Source organism: Primulina tabacum, chromosome 5 (genome assembly GCF_025594145.1).
Source record: "Primulina tabacum isolate GXHZ01 chromosome 5, ASM2559414v2, whole genome shotgun sequence".
Classification (NCBI taxonomy): Eukaryota; Viridiplantae; Streptophyta; class Magnoliopsida; order Lamiales; family Gesneriaceae; genus Primulina; species Primulina tabacum.
In genome coordinates this window covers 3,600,068-3,620,371 of record NC_134554.1, presented here as the reverse complement: position 1 = coordinate 3,620,371, position 20,304 = coordinate 3,600,068, and the positions used below count along the sequence as shown (strand labels likewise).

The window sequence follows — 20,304 nt, the reverse complement described above, 5'->3', positions numbered from 1 at the left end:
TTATTCTAATGAGAAAATACAATTATTGTATTCCAATAATATATCTTCCAATACTTACACATCTTACAATCAATGCAAATCAAATTCGTGATGTTACTATTATACCAAATGTATGAATGAACGTTTGTCGTTTTTATCAAAAACTGTAATTAATGATAACAGTGATATTCTGATCTTTTAAACAGTACAACAATTTAATTACCACATTTCAATTGAGCCACCGAGCAGAGAACAATCCATAGTAAAATTCATCTAAATACATTTGGATAATTCGGCAATCCACCCGATGCACAGAACACATCAGCTTTCAGCTTTAATTTTTTTTACATATTACTTCTTCATAAGTTATAACCATCGAAGAACATGCTTGGGTGGTTAAATGTTTTGAGGAGGACATGGGATAGGAAAAGGATCTAACATGTCGGATTGGAAATCATACTCGACAAAAGTTACACATGAACTATAATTTATTTTTACAGGAAAATCGAGTTTCGAAAAAATTTTCAAACAAAAAGCCACGATTTTGTAGCAGCAAACTTGAATCAATTGAATGAAAAAAGTTCAAAACGACGTCTTCGATACTAAAATAAGAGATATAAACTCATCAGCAGAGTTTATATATTTTATTAAGCTCAGAACCATTCTGGGTGTTTTATCACCATATCAACCCGAAAAGGAGGAACACACTACCAATACAAGAAATCCATCCTCAGCACTTCATTTTGGAGAATCAAATATTTCAAAATATGCAACTTTTTTTTAATTTTTTTCATAAAATAGCAGATCATGCCAGCAGTCTTTCCCAGAATTAAGTTGAATTAGCATGTGCTTGTTCCAGCCGGATCATTTGCTCTCGCAATCATAAAGATCTGTTCTAAACATTTGATTGAGGAATAACATAAAGCAATGACAACAAAACACAATAAAGGTCCTCCTCATATGTTGATATGTAACTATAAAGTGTTCGAAAATTGTTGAAAATGAGAATGCAGACAACTCCAACCATTAAGTTGAAGATCATCTACGTACGTAGATCCATCTATGGCAATAAATGATGCCATAAATTTTTTTAATGGTCATCGTATATAATTAAGTACAACTAAATCCAACTGCTGCATTGTTAAGCTGTGAATGATCTTAAACGCCATAGTACAGCTAGGAGTTTTATGTCAAAAGCGATATCACCAGATTCATTCCAGCATGCCTTCAGACTTCACCAGAAAATCACAAAATATACAGGATATTCCATACCGGATAAATAAACTTAAAATGTCAGTTCTAAAAAAAATTCATGTTGATGTTGCTGAAATCCGGGATGGTAGCTAGGAGGTCGGATCTTCACTTGGGGAGCTCGGATCGGACCTTCGAAATCTGGAAGCACAAACAAGAGTGTTAGAAGGGCGCGTAACCCCTCCGACGCTCAAGTCAGAGAACAGAAAACTGAGAGAATAATGTGTGTGCTGAGAGAATGTGAATATGTGAATCAATAAACAATGAACGAAACCTGATATTTATAGGAGGATGATAGAGTCCTGATTTGGTAGATTTAGATCCTCAGAATCTTGAAAGATTTGGTTAGATCTTGTCCCAAATTTGGTTAGATCTTTAATGGGCTTTACCTTTCTGGGCTTTGATTTATGTGGGCTACGCGCTAATGCCTGAGTAAGAGCTCTTGTAGTATGAGCCTGCCTGAAGTCTGGACCCTATGTGAGCTCGGCGTGGGAGGTCGGCCGAGACGTTTTCAATCACACCGATACCATAATCTTGGAGGTCGGCTCGGCTTCATGTTGGGAGGTCGGCATGAGAGCTCGGCTGACCTCTCTAATCGACGGAACTGCTGATATGGGAGGTCGGCTTGGATGACCTCTCAGATGACCTCCCGTGCTTCTCTGAATGTCGGGTCCTCAACTAGATGGGCTTCCGAGAGCAGGCCGAGCCCATCCTCAATCCGGGGGTATCACATGTTAAAATGACAGCCGTTCGAAATTTAATGTGCCAAATAAAACTAGTTAGTCAACTGGAATGCGAGCAGAAGAAATGTATCAATCATTGTTAGTATTTCATCTAATACTGAACATTGCCCAACTAATTCAGACAAAATTATGAGTTCGAAAGTAAAACTTTTTGGATTCTATGTATGTTTACAGAATCGAGCGTCACACTGTACTTTAAACTGAAGATTCTATAATTTTTTTTAGCCGATTATGCATCAGAACCTTGCTTAAATAGCTACAGACCTGGCACATAAACAACTTCAACTCATTATGAAATGATTTCAGATAACATAGCAAATCAACGCTGTTAAAATTGATTTCTTTGTATTGAGAATCAAATCATGACCCTGTATAATGTCATAAATGAATATCCATTGGATAGGACTAAAATGACGAAGCACAAGCCAGTTGAAAAACGAGATGCTTACCATACAATGGACAGCGTGTGTTTTCTAATGGTTTTTGAAGGTAGTTTTTCAAGTTAATTCGAACTCAATTAATTTTTTATCCAATCCGGGGTAAAAACCAGAATGATTCAGCTTTTAAAAGACCAATAAATTTTGGCTTAGCAAGGTGTGAAAGCAGTAGACAGTCAAGATGTACACATAGGGCAAGTTCAATGGTGAACATAAATAAATTTGCACTTCGTATCAGGAGGATATCTTATGTCCCAAACCCAAGGCCGATCCTAACAATATTTGGGCCTGAGTTTAACTTTTAAAAACATGCATTTGAATCATAATGTGTGTTCATATTTTTTTTAGTTCTATAGCAATTTTTCAAATTAAATCAATACGTCAAAGACAATATAAAAAACTAAATGAATAAAAATATCAAACATGTCCAAAATGATCACTAAAAAATAACCCGCTTAACAGTTTTAGAGCTAAAAATACTAATCAAGTTTGTATAATCAAGTTGTTCAGTAATTTCTTTCTCAATCGATAACATAGCCAAGTTGATCGGAGAAAAGTTTTGATGAGCTTTAACTTTGAGAAACTTCGTTCTGCACTTGCTACTGTGACCGGGACAGTTAACAAGATTTTATAAGCAATATGAGCATTTGGGAAACACTCATCCATTTTCTTCAAGTAATTAAATACATCAATGGCCGATTTTGCTTCTCTTGGTGTCAACTCCGAAAATAGATCATCCCCATTAACCTTTTTCATATACAGATAGAAACTACAAGGAAAGTAAATACCGAGGCAGACAAATAGCTCGTACGAAAAAAGAGAACTTGTCATACGTGGGGCGAAACAGAAAACATGAGCAAACAAAGACAAAAGAGTCTGAGAAAGACTCGTGACCAAAATTTCGAGAAAAAAACACTTTGAATTAAAACAGAAAATATACTACACATTGAAAGTCGGATAAGCATTACATCCACCAAAATTTCAGTCAAAAGCGTAGATTATAGATACCACATAAAGCCCCGAAGAAAGTAAAAAACTACAATAAAAATTAGAAGCTCGAACAAAGCAAGTACGAGAAAATAGACTTACAACTCCTCACGAGTCTTTCAATCAAATCTAGAGACGACGCAGCGACTGGAGTCGATTAAGGCTTGTCTGCAGATGAATATTGGGGAAGATTGAAGAATAAATCGATAACAAGCTAAGCAAGTTCCATTGAATAAATACTTAGTTTAGGGTTATCTAGTAACTAGTATTATATATAATAATTTTTTTAAAAAAATTTTGGGCCCAAAAAAGAGATGGGCCTGAGTCATTGGACTCATTTGCCTCTTAATAAGCACCGCCCTCCCAAACCTTTAAAAACCTAAACCCAATATTATCATGCAAACTTCTTTCAGGTTTCAGGATGTGTCAAAATAGGCAGGCCCCAGCCGAAGGAAGGGTGTTTTTATTGTATCCCAATTATCACAATTTGATCAGCACGAAAATGTCATGACCATGCAATGAAATGATGACTCCAAGCAAAATGCGGAATAAAGAAAAGATGGCTATTAAGCAAGAGCATCCTCCTTTTCAACCATCATGGTTGAATAGAAATCATGGTAATTAGATAATAGATATTCAATTGGACCAGATGCCATTTTCCTTTGCACTTTCTGGCTTCCTATAATATCTGCTTTACAATACGGTTTCTGCACACAATTCATGATATTGTGTTTGGATGGGAGAATTCGATATGGGTGGAATTATTTGCTTTCCGAAAAAAGATTTTTAAAGCATGGATTGCAGATCACACTATTATTGGATGCATCAAAAAAGCATTATAATATCTTATACGAGAGTTTAGATTTACAGGGAATGATATTGAAATCTCAGTGTACCAAAGCCATCCAAATGCAACCTGGATCCTAATAATTATCACTTGAATAATTGATATAATTAGGCAGGATTTAACCAGAATTTATTGCAACATGTTTGGTTGAATTTAGGGATCAATTAAAGTCTCTTACTGTTGATTCTTGTCACTATCAATGATGCATCAGCAACATCCATTCTGGTCGGAATTGGAGATCTTACACGTCTAATATTATTTGGTGGTGTACACTTGAGGATCAAATATTGATTAAATGGATATCCTCTTGTTTTTATCAAGGAACAAAACATTCACAATCATCTAAGTTTCTGAACAAAAGCATATTAAGCACAAGATCAACCATTAATTCAATCAAAACATCTCATCTATTTTTCGATGCATTAACATCAACTTTATACAGAAAGATTCAAACTTGAAAGCTACATTTTTTAGCACCTGATAAATCCAATAATTGTATCTCAATAAATGAGAGGTTTGATTAGTGTAATTGCACATGGTTAGGTCAATTCGGTTTGCAAAACAATGGCTAAGATGATGCCCGACAAAATAAAATCACGATTCGATGTATCATATCCAAGTAACAATCACAGATGTTGCGTCAATGACAAAGTGGCATAAATGAAGTACAACAAAAAGAACTTAAAAAATGAAGCCATCAAACAACAAGTAAAGATAGTTATGTGCCTGCTTTCACGTGACACCAAGGGTATGACGAAAATCGATGATTCAATAAGCACCCTATGTTAATGTAACACCAGTTAGAAGGACATCTAATCCTTCAATCTTGTTTTCACATTTTACATTCCTTAAATGAATTCCATTTCCTGTGACAAGACTCCATCCACATGAAGGTGAGATAATAGCTGAGAACCCATTTGAACATGTCCCCCACCCTGGTTTAACCATGGAGGACTTTTAGAAGTTTTTTAGTGGTAGTCAGCTCATGCTTTACATTTTCATTTGGTTAAAGCATAGATTAGAGGAGCCAAAAATTTGAACGGGGGACCTTTGTTTTGTTTCCTAATAGCGTTCCTTTGATAACAAACAAAAACATTCGATTAAAATAAACAAATTTGCAAGAATTTAGAGAGTGGTTTTGATTTTTTTTTTTTTTTGTTTTTGGGCAGACTAGCTGAGTCGATGAATCAGTCGGCGACGCCATGGCGCCTGGCGAGGCTCCAAATGAGAGAGTAGCTAGTTGGTGGTTGAATGGGTCCGATGTTCACGGGGCATGTTTAATTTTGTTTATTGGCAAATAAATTAATAAATAAAAAGGATTTTTTTAATAAAAAATTCTCAAGTCAAAATTGTACCAGTAGGAATAATAAAAAAGTCAAAATTGTGTCACTAGGAATAACTAGCGTACAAGCAAACTGTGCATGAGAATATAATTTAGCAACGTCATATGTTCATATAATCATAACTCCTCTATGCAACTAATTGAGAAAAAAATTATTCAAACATCGACATACATGCAATTTATTTCGAAAAAAATATTCTATCTAGACATGCACGTGAGTCTTTTAATTTTTTTCGTTTTTCGTTGTCTGAACGTCATAAAAAAATAAGAAAAATGATAAAATATGATATTAAACATGACGTGATAAACTTTCTTAAACCACTCTAAGTCGCTAAGGTAATTGTCATGACAAACCGCATTTTGAACGCTAGGCTACACGATTTTGCTAAACAAGATTTCTTGTTTTGTTTCTAAATAATATATAGATATAATGGTTTCACGTCAATTTTGTGTGCATATCTCTCGGACACTCGATCCTCATTATTTGATTGTAAATATTCTTAGATTTTGATATTAATAACTTACAAATGAGTTTGTTACAATTCAATAACAGATATAATATCTTATTTTAAATTTGAGATCTTGATATATAATTGACAATAAACAAAAAATTTGAATAAACAATCTATTTTATCATATTGATTAATGGTAAACATTTCGTGCGTGATTAACGTGAGATAAAACAAAATTTTTCAAAGTGTTAGGTATAGTTAATAATTGGATAATCTTATCTTATCCATACATAAAAATGAAATTATTTCTTTTAATCAAAATATATTCCAGTGAACCAATTTCATAAAAATAAAAATAATGTGAAATGGAAGCCAATTCGATGACGACACTCATCTAGTTAATTTAGTTGACCTAATTGATAAATTAATTTTGAAAATGGGGATTAAACGATGAACAAACAAAGGTTGTAAACTTTGGATCCACGAGGAGGCGGGAGTGCCAGGTTAGCAATTTGGGCACTTCTTCGTTACTATTAAAGAGGAGCGAAATGCGGGACAGCGGATGCGCCAAATGCCCACCACTCACTGATCACCTGTCCCTTTCCCCTCTCTCTTTTCTTTGAGAATTTCCAGCCTTTTTTTCCCAAAAACCTCGAGAAAATTCAGATAGAATCTTCCAGGAAACTTTTTTTGTTGGAAGATTCTGTCGGAAAAATCAAAGGTGGGGAGGGGCAGACGGACCTTCGACGATTGCAAGCCCTAGAAGAAAATCGACGTTCAAGGGTTGGCCGATCAGATTGTGGTGGTTTCTCTTCCCGGATTTCATCGATGTACGTTCGATTCACTTGTTTTTGTCTCAGATCTTTTACACTGGGAAGTTGGGGTTTTTCGTCGCCATTGTTGATTGAATGTTTGCAATTTTTAATCTTTTTGATTGTTGGATTTGCATTTGGAAAATGGCGGGATAAAATTGACAAGGAGTGTTATTAGTCTATATCTTGAATTTGAATTTGGAGGTAACTACGGCGGTTTTGTTTAGTTTTTGGATTCCCAGATCTGTCTTTGTATCGTCTCGGCTTTGATCCTTTTTAGAGGATTTTTTTTTTTGGAAACCTTTTTTTTATGTCTAAATCTGAATTTGGTGTTTTCAATTTCTGGGTCTGATTTTGTTTTGGCACGAGAGTGTTTTTTCTGTTGTCCGCCTTTGAGCTTCGAAGGATAGCCATTAAAAACTTGTCGTGAAGAAGTTTTGTAGCTGGGAAAATTCAAATTTTCGTACCATATCCCTTGTATGTGCTCATGTGAATTGCTTGAAATTATCTCTTTGCGAGGACGAAAATAATGTTTTACCATTTCTTTTTCTTTGGCCTTTTCTCATTGCCTTTCCTTTATTTTTATTCTGTATGGTTTCAGCCTGAAATTTGCACGGCAAATATCCACAATTATTCTTGTTCCTTCTTAATTCTTAGTGTACAGGCTTAAGCCTTTCCGGTTACTACAACAGGCTTAAGCCTTTCCAGTTACTACAAATTATAAGTTATTTTTATCAGTCTATATGAGGTGAATTTTTATAGATTCTTATCGTAAATCTCAATTGATATGCAGAGTTTACACATCTCTTTTGGACTAATTTTGGGGATAACCTCGTGGGTAACAATTTGCCGACAATTTCTAATCTGTTATCCTCTCATAGCTTATCCTGAAAGATTCTACTAACGGTACCATGGTGACGACTGCTGTAACATCCGCCTTTTTCTCAGTAGCTTCTCCAGCTTCTGATTCTTTTGGAAAAGCAACGGGAAAGAATGAAGGAAACATTGCTTCAAGTATTGATGCATTTGGGAATGGTGTTAAGTCAAAATCCACATCTTCGGGACGTTTACAAGTTAAGGCCAATGCACAAGCCCAACCCAGGGTTAATGGGACAAGGGTTGGAGTAATGGATGGTCTTAAGATTGAAGACGAGGTGACATCATCCCCTCCTCCAAGGACTTTTATCAACCAATTACCTGATTGGAGCATGCTCCTTGCCGCCATCACCACAATATTTCTGGCAGCAGAGAAGCAATGGATGATGCTTGATTGGAAACCGAAACGTTTAGATGTGATTGATGATCCCTTTGGTTTAGGGAGCATCATGCAGAACGGTTTGATATTTCGTCAAAACTTCAGTATCAGGTCATATGAAATAGGTGCTGATCGGACTGTCTCTGTAGAGACATTGATGAATCATTTGCAGGTACAAGAGGATTTCTTTATTGAGATGCATTTACATGCCCGTTATCTTTTCATTAGTTGGGAATACTGAAAGCTGAAAGTCTCCTGTTTGACAAACTCTGAACTTTTGTGTAGGAAACAGCTCTTAATCATGTAAAGACTGCAGGACTGCTCAATGATGGCTTTGGTTCAACTCCTGAGATGTGCAAAAGAAATTTAATTTGGGTGGTTGCTAAAATGCAGGTTCTCGTGGATCGCTATCCTACTTGGTAAGTTTTTACTGATAATTTAGTGTATCGCCTGGCAGAGGGGTTGTTTTTCTAGTCTTATCAAACCTTGCGATCATGTGGTGGATAGACTCGAAAGATATTGTGTTGTAAGTTACATGTTTATCTTGCAGGGGTGATGTTATTCAGGTAGATACTTGGGTAGCTGCTTCTGGGAAGAATGGCATGCGCAGAGACTGGCTTATACGTGATCGCAGCACCGGAGATATCTTAACAAGAGCTTCCAGGTTTGGATTTGCTAGATTACTTTAGCACTTATCCTACCAGTCAGTCAGAACTTTTTATCGATCTTTTGATGTCTGTTGTTTCCTTTGTATTTTGTCAGTGCTATATACTTTGCTGTTCAATAAAATGTAAAACTTTACCAAATAACTATTTTAACTTGCGTATGTTGGTGATGACTGGAAATTGGAAAATGACTATCATTATACTTCAAAGCTTCAATCATGTTCCCAATTATTTGAACTAAAGGTTGATTTTTTCCAACCAGATTTTCAAGTTTAATTAACTGAAAATATTTGTCATCTTGTTGCTTGGCATCAGTCAATGGGTGATGATGAATAAAGAGACCCGGAGACTAGCTAAAATTCCAGATGAGGTTCGGGATGAAATAGGTGGGTATTTTGTGGATTCTCCTCCTGTGGTGGACCAGGAATCTAGGAAGCTACCAAAACTTGATGATACAACTGCAGATTATATCCGTACTGGTTTAACTGTGAGCAGCGAACTATGTTGTTTTCAAAAACTATTTGGTGTACAAGTATCACCACAGGTTCCGTTCTGTTTACCTTCCTTTAAAATCTATCACTTGCTTGCAGCCAAGATGGACTGATTTAGATGTGAACCAACACGTGAATAATGTCAAATATGTAGGCTGGATTCTCGAGGTTAACATTTTCTCTCACTCCTTTGTTACTTCGACTTATTCTTGTTCATTTTGTTGCTTCAAGTACATGGAAAGTACACATTTTATCACGAACAGGTTGCAGCCTGTTCCTTTTCCCCTTCCCTTCTCCAATTTTAGTTCACTGTGACAATTTTTTTTCTTTGATTTGGAAATTGTCTGCATTTTCCTCAAACTCTATCGTGTTCCTAGTGAAGATTGTTTCTGCAATGAAGTGAGCGTCCGTGTGCAATCTGTCCGGAGTTCTAGCCTTTTGTTTCTCTTTACCATTTTGTCATTGACCACACCTTATAAAAGATTAATGTTTGGTCCACGGTACTTTTTCTCAATGTCTCAAGTTTTTACTATTTGTTTTTTTCCCTCATGGAAACTGTGGCTTCATACCCATGGACGTGATCAGTGTGGAATAATGTCATAACTTTTCATGTTTTACTGGAGATTCAGGAAGTGAAGTCCCAAGCTTAGAAGTAAATACACTAAATTAGGATTGGATATCCTTAATAACAAGAAGAAAGCGTTAAACTTCCCAGGAATACATGAAAATGATGCATCTACCATAACGCCATCAACTAAAGACACACTGTATCATCCAATTTTTAATGACTTGCTTCAAATTAATCGCATTCGTTGCATTTTTTTCCATCGTAGAGTGCACCATTGCCGGTCGTGGAGACTCATGAGCTCGCTGGTATAACTCTAGAATACCGGAGGGAATGCACAAGGGACAGCGTGCTGGAGTCTCTCTGTTCTGTACTGGATAAGGGCATTGGTGATCTGGCACACCCTGGTTTTGTCGAGTGCCAGCATTTGCTGCGACTAGAGGGTGGAGGTGAAGTCATCAAGGGAAGGACAGAGTGGAGGCCTAAACATGCTGACAGAATCGGGAGCATTAGTCAGCACCCAACAGGGAGTGTTTAGTGCCATGTCTTTGTCGCGGGCTTTCTCGTAGAATATAAATTCTCTGTTCTTTGTTGGTCATTAATCATCCTCCTGTGAATCCTATCAGTATATTAAAAAGTTTCCTAAGTTTGGTTTTTTTCCTTCATTGGGAGAGAGATGCAAAGAACTTCAAGTCATTGTAATTAACTGTTTTTCTACGTCTTTTAGCTTGGCTTCATGTTATTTAATTTCTTTCTGGTTGTGTTGGATTGATTATTCTTTGTTGTTTCAAACAAAAGTTGATTTTGATGAACTAGAGATGCGTCTCAGTACACGCAAGATTCGATTAGTTTTTTTCCCTGGTTTGAACATTTATATTTTACTAGATACCAAGTGGATGGATATTTTTCGTAAATGTGCTTCTGTAACTTTGGTAATTCTGCCGGTATGTGAATTACTTCGAACAACAGGTATTCGGCTGACTTGAGTCGGCTGCTCAACCTTTGATTTTTTGAATTTTAACAGGGATATCATAACACTTACCTTGAATTATTAAATGTCCATAATTAATCGTCCTTCACAATTTATCTTGCATGGCATTGATAGCAATGTAATCATTCCAACATAAGATTCTAGGCCGGATCTAATGTCATTACCATCGGAGTAGTCATGTATACCAAAATTTCAACAGCTAAAATCAATCTCTTGATTTCCACGGTCTTGAAATTGGTTTGTTCGATCTCATGAGATATTATCGTAATGTTGGAGCTACGAGGAGTCATGTTATTCTTTCATTATCCTTGTGAAAAGAATATGTGGCGCCATCCATTATAAACTTGGGATCAACATTTAGGTGTTACCCATTGCCAAGGGTTAGGGTTGAATTTTTCAAATGAAAAAAATGCAGTAAATTGACGTAACTCTATTGTAAATTTGATGGAATGCTAATTAGTTTCAATTCAATTTTGTTTTCATTAAATTAGAGGGACTAAGGTATATTTAAGTTGTATTTACATATGAATGCAAAAACTTGTGTGAGACGGTCTTACAGGTCGTAGATCTCTTATTTGAGTCATCCATGAAAAAATATTACTTTTTATATTAAAATCATTACTTTTTATTGTGAATATCGGTAGGGTTGACCCGTCTCACGGATAAAGATTCGTGAGACTGTCTCACAAGAGACCTATTCTTAGATGAGTGTATTTGAGCCTTGTAATTTCAAATCTATTAGTTTATTTAACAAAATCATTACAAAGAACTTCAAATTTCAATTAGATATTTGTTGGGTATTTGAGTTGGATTTTAAGTTTACCACTAATAGTAATTTCAAATCCATATTTCAAATAATCATTAAATCCTAATCCTACGGTCCAAATGCAACATTAAATCACGAATTACTATTTTCTTGTGATTTCAAGTGAGTTTATAATAATTTACGGATCCATAATTACTTCGTACGACCCGAATTACATTATTTTCACAGTTGGATACAAAAATCTAAACTTGAGCTTCCACGTGGGTATAAATACTCACTCGTCAGTAGTGCTTTCCTTCGCCCTAGGATACCAACTTGTCTGCAGAAACTGCCTTTGCTTGAAAGGCGAGTGGGGCGGAGCGATGGGTAGCACTAGCCGAACCGCCGTCGTAGACAAGGGGGTTGATTTCGCAAACTACTTTTGCACCTACGGCTTTCTCTACCACCAGAAGGAGATGCTCTGTGATCGAGTTCGTATGGATGCTTACTTCAACGCCGTCTTCCAAAACAAGCACCATTTCTTTGAGAAGGTAGATTTCATAGATTTTGTTTTTGTTTATAAACGATTAATGTTGATTCGCTAATTTGAGGATGTATTTGAGCTGCTGCTGTTTATTGGTGTGGTTTTTATTCTTATATGGAGTTGTTTTTTGGATATGAGGATGTTGCGGCTTAATTTTGCTTTGTTGATTGTTCTATGTTTTTCCAAATCTCTTGCCGGATCATTCACGTGTTCCTTTCCTGTTCATGTTAGCTTTTTCCATACTTTCTCGGTATAACTATGTTATAGACTTAGAGAGAGAAATCAGGTTTGCTATGATGCGTCTCGCATGTTAGAAATAGATTAAAAAAAATTGAATCGGGAAACAGAAACGTTTGAAGAATTTGGAGCGAGCTGTTATTTTCCCTCTTACGTTTGATAGAGTTGGTTTGAACATGTCCTAGACCGTTCTAGATGTTGGAGCGGGGAGCGGTATTCTAGCTATATGGTCTGCACAGGCGGGGGCAAAGAAAGTTTACGCTGTGGAAGCCACCAAGATGGCAGAGCATGCACGTAAACTTGTTGAAGCAAACAATCTTCACAATGTTGTTGAAGTGATTGAGGGATCAATTGAAGATGTGAATCTTCCAGAAAAAGGTTTGGTCTTGCATCCTGTCGTCGTCTGTTTTTTTGTTTCCATTTTGTTTTGTTCCAGTACATGGATACCTTTCTCTCAGCTTTTTGATATTTTTACATTGCACCTGACATTTGTCTTTGGTCAGTTGATGTTATTATTTCAGAATGGATGGGATACTTCCTTCTGAGGGAATCAATGTTCGACTCTGTAATTTGTGCTCGGGATCGCTGGCTTAAGACAAATGGAGTCATGTGAGTACTTTTGCTAATTTACATTTTCATTTCTACTCTACCTTTCATCATTCAGGTTTCTATCTTTATAGTTCGTTTAATATTTTATGACCTTTAACTGTAGCCTTGAATCGTGTATCTTCTATGCAATAGATAAATGTGTTTGTTCTCACGAAAGCCTTGGAATGACACCAGATAATCATAACCTTCCGAATATTTCTTTGCATTCCATACATTTTCTTCTCAAAATAAAGATCCAGCAACATTTTAGCAGACTTTTGGGATTATATCTCAAGTAGAGTGCATGCCAGGTGTCGTTGTGTCATACTTATTTAAAGTAAAATCTGGATGTAGTAGCATTAAAGTGTAGCCACTGATTAGTTTTACTCTCAAACAATGCCTGGTCTAAAGAATGTGTTCTGTAGAGGTTCATGTGAAAGGATTGCTGCCATTCGTTTTTTTGTGAGAAATTGTAGGAGTTGGTGATTTTGAAAAGTTGAAAGCAGATGGAAAAAACATTTGTACCAAACTAAATTTTGAAGTGAGTGAAGTACAGTTAAATGGCATGGAACATGTTGAGTGCGAAAATGGGAGAAAAACAATGGTGGATAACTAGATATATTCAAAGAAAAGAAATTTTAATAAAAGAAAGTAGTAATAAATAAGTGAGAAACAATGAAAGAAAGAATAGAGTAGATACCCTTGATCAAAAAGTGGAGGAGTAATATAATTTATTGATGTTCTATTTACTGATTCTATAAATTGGAATTACAGATCGAAATATAGGATAACAAGATAGATGAGATAAGGAAATCAAAGATGGAATGAGCAATGAAATATGAAGTGTTAAATTAACTTTCCCTAGAGAATATCTCTGTAGAGGACCCCTAGCACAAGCTAGTACAAGACTCAATATGATTTCTGAATATTTAACTCCCTAGTCCTCTTTCTCTTTTAATTTCCTTCCCCCTCCCCCAGGTGACCATCTTTTTTGGGCCTTCTAGAATATACAAACTTAACATTGGGTCCTTCTTTACATAATTTCCTAACATGTTCAATACTCAATAGCTTACAACAGTAAGGATGATTGTGGTGGGGCTACCACGACAGAAATATTTTGACATCTTTCACTCCCGCTGCTACTTCTTCATAAAAAGCTTTCAAACATCTTTTCTTCCATTTTTATGATCATGTTCTCTTGCTACCAACCCGCATTACTGCTCCTGGGCTTTCTCTTAGCTTAGAAAATAAAAATCTGCAGCCTGAGGGAGATTTAGGGCCCTGTTCTAGATGCCGAAGAAGAGTGAGGTTGGTACAATGATCCATTCTTTAGTCAATCTAACAACGTTGGTGAGATATAGAGACATTATATTATATCGAAGGTTTTTTAAAGTTAAAAAGCTTACTATGTTGGCTTGCTGGCCATCAATGCATTTGTTATTTTCTTTTCTCATTTGTTGCCGAATAGGGCAGGCTTGTGTGTCAAATTTCCTTAGGCATGACCAAGGGAAAGAATGTCGACTGCATCACTTGCTGTCTTGATGAACAAGATGAAATTGACATAGTGTATATCTAGGAAAACTCTATTGTGATCTGTTACATTGAAATTAATGCTTCTATTCACGTTGTTTCTTTCACGGTGATGAAATTGAGTGCTTGCAGTTTGTTCGGACAAGAAAACATCATGTTATTGAGTGACAGCCTCAGTGAATCAAATCTCTTTTGTACATCAACACAAATAAGACTGACTGGCTTGAATGGAAATGAGACTTTTGAAAGCTCAACCGAGTTATTGCGTAAAATCTTCAAATTACAAAGCACTGTATTATTGGATCGCTCTTTGAAGACCTGAATGGTCTAATCGATTTTCCTTTCACACCCTCGGATTGGACCATGAATTATAGAGCTGCTTGTCTCATAGTTGATGAGGTTTTTATCAGTTCTATATTTTCATTTAATTCTTTCCGAGAGTTTAATTTTTTCTTTCTTGGATTGTTTAAACTTTCAGTAAACTCTAATTCTTGAATGTAGATGTTGTCCATAATTTGTCTCCTTGTGCATGTGACCTGTGATCGATCAAATGACAATTTTTTCTTACCTTTTTTTGTTATCCTATCCACAAAAGATATCATTTTGAAGAATGAAAAAAATAAGGTAGCAAGATTACAATATAAGTAGGAATTAATGATAAATCTGCCCTTAAAAGTCAGTGACATTTTTTGTTTCACAATGCAATACTAACTATATGTGATATGTTGTTTGTTAATAGATGACTTATCACACTTCTGTTTTGCAGGTATCCAAGTCATGCTCGAATGTGGATGGCACCTATCAGGTCTGGTTTAGTAGATCAGAAAATGAAAGATTACGAAGAAACCATGAATGATTGGCATTGCTTTATTAATGAGACTAAAAGTTATTACGGCGTGGATATAGGTGTTTTGACAAAGCCATTTACTGAAGAACAAAGGAAATACTATTTGGAGGTTGGGGCAACTAGTCTTTATAAACATAGCCTGTTCTTCTCTTTACCGCATTTGTTTCTTGCCACTTGTAAGATCTAGAAAAGTGTTGTTGTTGGGGGAGAGGGGGGGTGGGGGTGGGGGAGGGGGAGAAATCTGGAGATCTAATGTTTCCTGTTGGTAGGGATTCAAATTTTTTGTGTGCGCTATTATAATTTTTTCCTTTTTCTGACATTTTTTTTGTGCTTTTAGTGATTATGACCATGTCAAAGGTCTGTTCCTCCGTCTAAACAAATATTAATGCTTCTGTAGACATCGACTTGGAAAAATCTTCATCCAAATCAAATTATCGGAACAACTGTGGTTATTAAGGAGATCGATTGCTTGAAAGCCACGGTAAATGATATATGTGCTGTTCGTGCAAGCTTTTCATCATCCATCACAGCAGAAAACTCAAGATTATGTGGTTTTGCTGGATGGTTTGATGTCCATTTCCGGGTGAGTTTTCACATTTCTGATGTTAAACATTCAGAATATCTCTTAAATATTGGTTTCTTAACTTTGATGATTGATTTAGGGTAGCAATACAAATCCAGCTCAACAGGAAATTGAGTTGACAACTGCCCCAAATGAAGATTTTGATACACATTGGGGCCAGCAGGTTGGTAGCATCCATACTTATTTTTACCTTTATGCAAACAAGAAATTCTGTTGTCAATAAGAGGACAAGCTTAAGCATATTAATAGGGAGTTGGGTTATAGAGGCTTATAGGTGACTTCGGGGTTCAATTTTCTTTAAATGGATTCTCGTTCTTTTAATTCTTGAACCAAAAGAGGGTCAACAAACTTATGACAGTTAATTGCGTGTGAAATACCAAAAAGCTGGGCTTCTTCCAAGGCCAAGCTGTTGAGGCTGTCTATGCATCTGTAACTGATGCTTTTACTTTGTTTTGATTTTGATTTAAAAAGGAGTCGCTTAATCACTGATATACCATGTTGCATTGGTGCACTTCAAATTTGTTTCCATTGTGTCTCGCTTAATATTTTTCATGAGCGGTACCAAATTAAGTTACTGTTTAAGTTTATTGCTTCGTTGGAGAAATTTGAAGAGCCACGAAGAAATGCTAGAAAGTTTAGTAACGTGTTCTAGTCGTTGATTCAGAAAAGTCTCAGCAGATGTTTCCTTTTTACCCCTCTCACTCATCTTACTCTTCTGTCCATTTCTTGAAGCATTCTTCAGTCACTTTTTTGCATTTCTTTAGGTGTTCCTTCTGCATCCTCCACCACGTGTTCAACAAGGGGATGATTTGGTAGTTCAGTTTTCAATGTATCGATCCAAAGAGAACCATCGATTGATGGAAATTGACCTGTCATATGAGATGAAACAGTCTGGCAAATTGCTTCCACCTGTGAAAAACAAAATTTTCATTGAATGAGTTCTGTTCTCCACATTCTATAGATACAACATCCGATTTTATGTATTGCCATCATATCACATGAGGCAACTCTTGTGAGTTTACTGCCATGTTTGATGTGAAATGCTATTAGTTTTCTAAAAGAGAGTTTAGTTTTATATTCTTGTATTAGCACTCTCCATTTTTTTTCAAATGGTGAAAATTTTGTATGGTGTAGCATGCTGTACTATTTGGTAATTATTGTAGAGGACACAGGTGTAGTAGAATATTTGGCCTCAGAACATGAATTTTTATTTTGATTTTTAATTTTACGACATAGAAACCCGCAGTCGGTGAAGTCGGTGATCTTGGGTCTGCACTGTGTAAAATTTCGGACTAACGCAATAACTTATAAATTATGTTAATCACGTAAATAATGGAGAAGCCGGTTCATTTCATCCTACGTATATATAGGGATGACAGTGATCAATTCACAATATGCTGTGTATTTTTTTTCATTCTTAAAAAAAATTTTTATTTTTAAATATTTTTTAAATCCTAACCTGCACATTACATGTTTTTGAGTAACTCAGTGCACTACTAGTGAGCATATGATGAAATAAACTGGATAAGTCTTGTGTGACAAGATCGTGTGAGAAAGTGGTTGAGAATATTGAATTCTTGATTTCTGATTAAATATTCACCTATTTAACCAAGTCGGACCCTTTTTGGGGGCGATAACTTGAAGTTTTTGTTGTTGATTTTGTATCATTTTCTGCATGTGAATGTATGCTGTATGTGACATTTTGTATCATTTTCTGCATGTAAATGAAAATTTGCCATGTGATTTTCATTAGAATACACGGGGACTCCAATGTTTATGCACCCAAATATAACAGAAGACCTGCTTTCATCAGAGCTTTTAAAATGAGCTATTACATCCATAGACATTTTTTTGCTATATTATTTTTTAAAATATTCTGCACATGCGTAATGCACTAAACGTTATCTTATGTAACTCATAGAAGAATATATGAATGATCTTTCTATAGATGCCGTGGTAGTATCTTAATGCCAATTGTACTCTTCTAGAGTCGCTATTAAAAGTGGTGAAAATCGCATTAGACAAATATGTTTGATTACCAAAAAAGAGTAACTTCTAACCAATCCAAAATGTACAAGTAAAATGTGTAAAGTCTTCCCTTTAGATGAGTTCAGTTCTACGTGAGAATCATGGGGAAACAAGCGAACAAACATTTGAATCTGAGTCAGAACTCTCACGTGCTTGAGGTAAATCTTCCCTATCTAGCTGAAAACGTGGAAAAGGCGAACGAGTGAGCAAAAGTATTACAAGTTTCATCATGATTTTGAGCAAATCTATGCACTTGAAAATCGATTTGTGTTCTGTTATCGTCATCAGTGGACAAAAGGTCAGCAAGAAACATTTTAGTTTCGGGGGGATCTTCGACATTCACATATCCTTCAAGCATTTCGACGACCGTAGCCATGCTCGGCCGAAGCTTTGCCTGGTCTTGTATACACCACAAAGCTACACAAACCAGTTTTTTCAACTCACCTCTCTTTATCCCTCCATCTTCAATCAGCCTTTCATCGATGATCTCCAAAAGTTTCCCTTCTCTCAATTTCCCAGCCACGATCTTAGGGAAGTATTGGAACTTCTTTCTTGACGAGTCACCATTGGCTTGTCCGAGCGAAATGATGTTTCTCCTCCCACCTATGATTTCTAAAAGCACCATCCCGTAGCTGTAAACATCGCACTTCTCTGTTACCCCGTTTTCTAAGAGCCATTCGGGCGCCAAGTAACCTTTGGTTCCTTGGAGTCTCGTGACGATCCTACTTTCTTCTTTGCGTTTGAGCTTTGAGATCCCGAAATCTGCAACTAGTGCTCTGAAGTTCTCGTCTATGAGTATGTTTTCTGGTTTTACATCCAGGTGCAATATACACGATCTGCAATCAGAGAAAGCCATGCCATTATTAAGGTGGAAATTTCGTTGTGGGCCAAGCCAAAGGGTGCCAATACTGCGCTACACTGGGATTAATTCTACCGATATCTCAATACCATTATATCATATAGATGTATCGTATTTTAGTTTTATTAGAAGTGATGATTCAAAGATCGACATTTCACCATACGATTGAGAAAAATACTTAGCATATAAATATCCGGTGCCAATGAACATGGCAGCTTTACAAACATTTTGTGCCCTTCCGCGTTATTCCTCAAATTTTGCTTAATAAGCTCCAAAAAAATCGAGTTCAACAAAAAATAATATTTTTTTTCAAGCTCCAAATCTTGCTAAAAATACAATAATTTGATCACTATTCAATTTTATACCATTTGTTTCTTCTGTTGCAAGACAATTAATTTTTCCCAAGAAATTTAATTTAACACTTAAAAAGTTCGATGGACAATTTTGAACTTATACACAAAAACTGTATGATCGATCAGGCTTGGGAAGTTTTTCGTAAAGATGAATTATTTATAAATAAAATTCTTGAGCATATGGAAGGGCGGGTAATATCAAAACTTGCCTGCAGTCATGGTGCAAATAAGACAGCGCTTTGGCCACATCAAGAGCAACTCTGTACCTCAAGTTCCACGGCAAACAACCACTCCTCCGCCCTGTGCTAGCCATTTTCGGAAATATCCAATTATCCAACGACCCATTCAAAACAAACTCGTAGACAAGAAACCGCGGCCCCGTCGAAGCAATGCAGTAACCCAACAGCCTTACCAGGTTCACGTGTTGAATACCAGCAATCGCCGCTACTTCAGATTTGAAAGCCTTCTCGCCGCCGCCGTCCTCTCCGTCGATCCGTTTCACCGCCACCGCAGTTCCGTCGCTGAGTATCCCTTTGAACACAGAAGCGGATCCCCCACGGCCTACTAGAGACCGGAACCCATCCGTCGCTTCCTCAAGTTCTCGGTAGCGGAACTTCGTGGGAACCCCGGCCACCTTCCGTAGGAAACTGTATTCGATCCGAAGCTCGCGCCCCTCAGAATCGTGTAACTTTTCCATCTGTTTTCTGCGGCTGGTGTAGCGGAGGCGGATGAAAATGACTGCGAGGACAGCGAAAATGGCGGCAGTATCTGCTCCGCATATGAGGAAGAAGGTGCGAGATTGTTTTAGGGTAACACGAGCGACTATGGTGAGAACGATGAGTAGTACGATAATGAAAATGGCGATCAGGTGTGCTTTTCTGTCCTCCATTGACGCTGTTACGTTGCAAGATTTTCATCTTGCCCACGCCGATTCATGTTAACGGTGGTTGACTTTTGAATAAGAGAATGGTAAGAAATTTTCATGAAGATTCAGACTAGTATGTGCTCAGATCGCTATTAACGTTGCTTCTTTGACTAACCACGGGTATTCAGATGAACTACTTTAGAATTCTAATTTATATTTATATATCTATTATCTATTATAAATACATTAGTTAAATTATGAATTTACATCTATGTCCTTATCTTCGTTATAATATTCATTAATACATA

At 36.5% G+C, this 20,304-nt stretch overlaps 3 protein-coding genes across 6 annotated transcripts; 2 read left to right on the top strand and 1 right to left on the bottom strand.

Annotated features, from left to right (window-relative positions):
* Positions 1–6,537: 6,537 nt before the first annotated feature.
* Positions 6,538–10,638, top strand: LOC142545589 (palmitoyl-acyl carrier protein thioesterase, chloroplastic-like). 3 transcript variants are annotated; one of them, XM_075652853.1, is made up of 7 exons: positions 6,538–6,843; positions 7,732–8,277; positions 8,391–8,524; positions 8,656–8,769; positions 9,086–9,257; positions 9,361–9,429; positions 10,095–10,638. In XM_075652853.1, exons 2-7 carry the CDS (start codon positions 7,762–7,764, stop codon positions 10,362–10,364), a joined length of 1,275 nt encoding a protein of 424 aa, XP_075508968.1. In that variant the 5' UTR covers positions 6,538–6,843; positions 7,732–7,761; the 3' UTR covers positions 10,365–10,638. The 3 variants fall into 3 exon arrangements, with proteins under 3 accessions (XP_075508968.1, XP_075508967.1, XP_075508965.1); XM_075652852.1 differs by having other exon boundaries at positions 6,538–6,868; XM_075652850.1 differs by having other exon boundaries at positions 6,541–6,868; positions 7,644–8,277.
* A 1,227-nt stretch (positions 10,639–11,865) lies between these two features.
* Positions 11,866–17,145, top strand: LOC142545588 (protein arginine N-methyltransferase PRMT10-like). 2 transcript variants are annotated; one of them, XM_075652848.1, is made up of 7 exons: positions 11,866–12,113; positions 12,529–12,721; positions 12,847–12,952; positions 15,228–15,417; positions 15,706–15,891; positions 15,971–16,054; positions 16,656–17,145. In XM_075652848.1, exons 1-7 carry the CDS (start codon positions 11,946–11,948, stop codon positions 16,827–16,829), a joined length of 1,101 nt encoding a protein of 366 aa, XP_075508963.1. In that variant the 5' UTR covers positions 11,866–11,945; the 3' UTR covers positions 16,830–17,145. The 2 variants fall into 2 exon arrangements, with proteins under 2 accessions (XP_075508963.1, XP_075508964.1); XM_075652849.1 differs by having other exon boundaries at positions 11,973–12,113; positions 12,539–12,721.
* A 742-nt stretch (positions 17,146–17,887) lies between these two features.
* LOC142544584 (putative receptor-like protein kinase At5g20050) lies at positions 17,888–20,170 on the bottom strand. Its single transcript, XM_075651616.1, has 2 exons — positions 19,341–20,170; positions 17,888–18,755 (listed from the first exon to the last, which is right to left on the bottom strand). Exons 1-2 carry the CDS (start codon positions 20,018–20,020, stop codon positions 18,089–18,091), a joined length of 1,347 nt encoding a protein of 448 aa, XP_075507731.1. The 5' UTR covers positions 20,021–20,170; the 3' UTR covers positions 17,888–18,088.
* Positions 20,171–20,304: the final 134 nt, after the last annotated feature.

Bases quoted from the DNA above. Each gene is read 5' to 3' on its own strand.
- LOC142544584 (XM_075651616.1), bottom strand. From the start codon at position 20,020: ATGGAGGACAGAAAAGCACACCTGATCGCCATTTTCATTATCGTACTA. The intron at 18,756-19,340 runs GCAAGTTTTGAT...CTCTGATTGCAG, and splicing joins TATTTGCACCATGACTGCAG to ATCGTGTATATTGCACCTGG.
- LOC142545589 (XM_075652853.1), top strand. From the start codon at position 7,762: ATGGTGACGACTGCTGTAACATCCGCCTTTTTCTCAGTAGCTTCTCCA. The intron at 8,278-8,390 runs GTACAAGAGGAT...ACTTTTGTGTAG, and splicing joins CATTGATGAATCATTTGCAG to GAAACAGCTCTTAATCATGT. The intron at 8,525-8,655 runs GTAAGTTTTTAC...TTTATCTTGCAG, and splicing joins GTGGATCGCTATCCTACTTG to GGGTGATGTTATTCAGGTAG.
- LOC142545588 (XM_075652848.1), top strand. From the start codon at position 11,946: ATGGGTAGCACTAGCCGAACCGCCGTCGTAGACAAGGGGGTTGATTTC. The intron at 12,114-12,528 runs GTAGATTTCATA...AACATGTCCTAG, and splicing joins AGCACCATTTCTTTGAGAAG to ACCGTTCTAGATGTTGGAGC. The intron at 15,418-15,705 runs GTTGGGGCAACT...ATGCTTCTGTAG, and splicing joins AAAGGAAATACTATTTGGAG to ACATCGACTTGGAAAAATCT.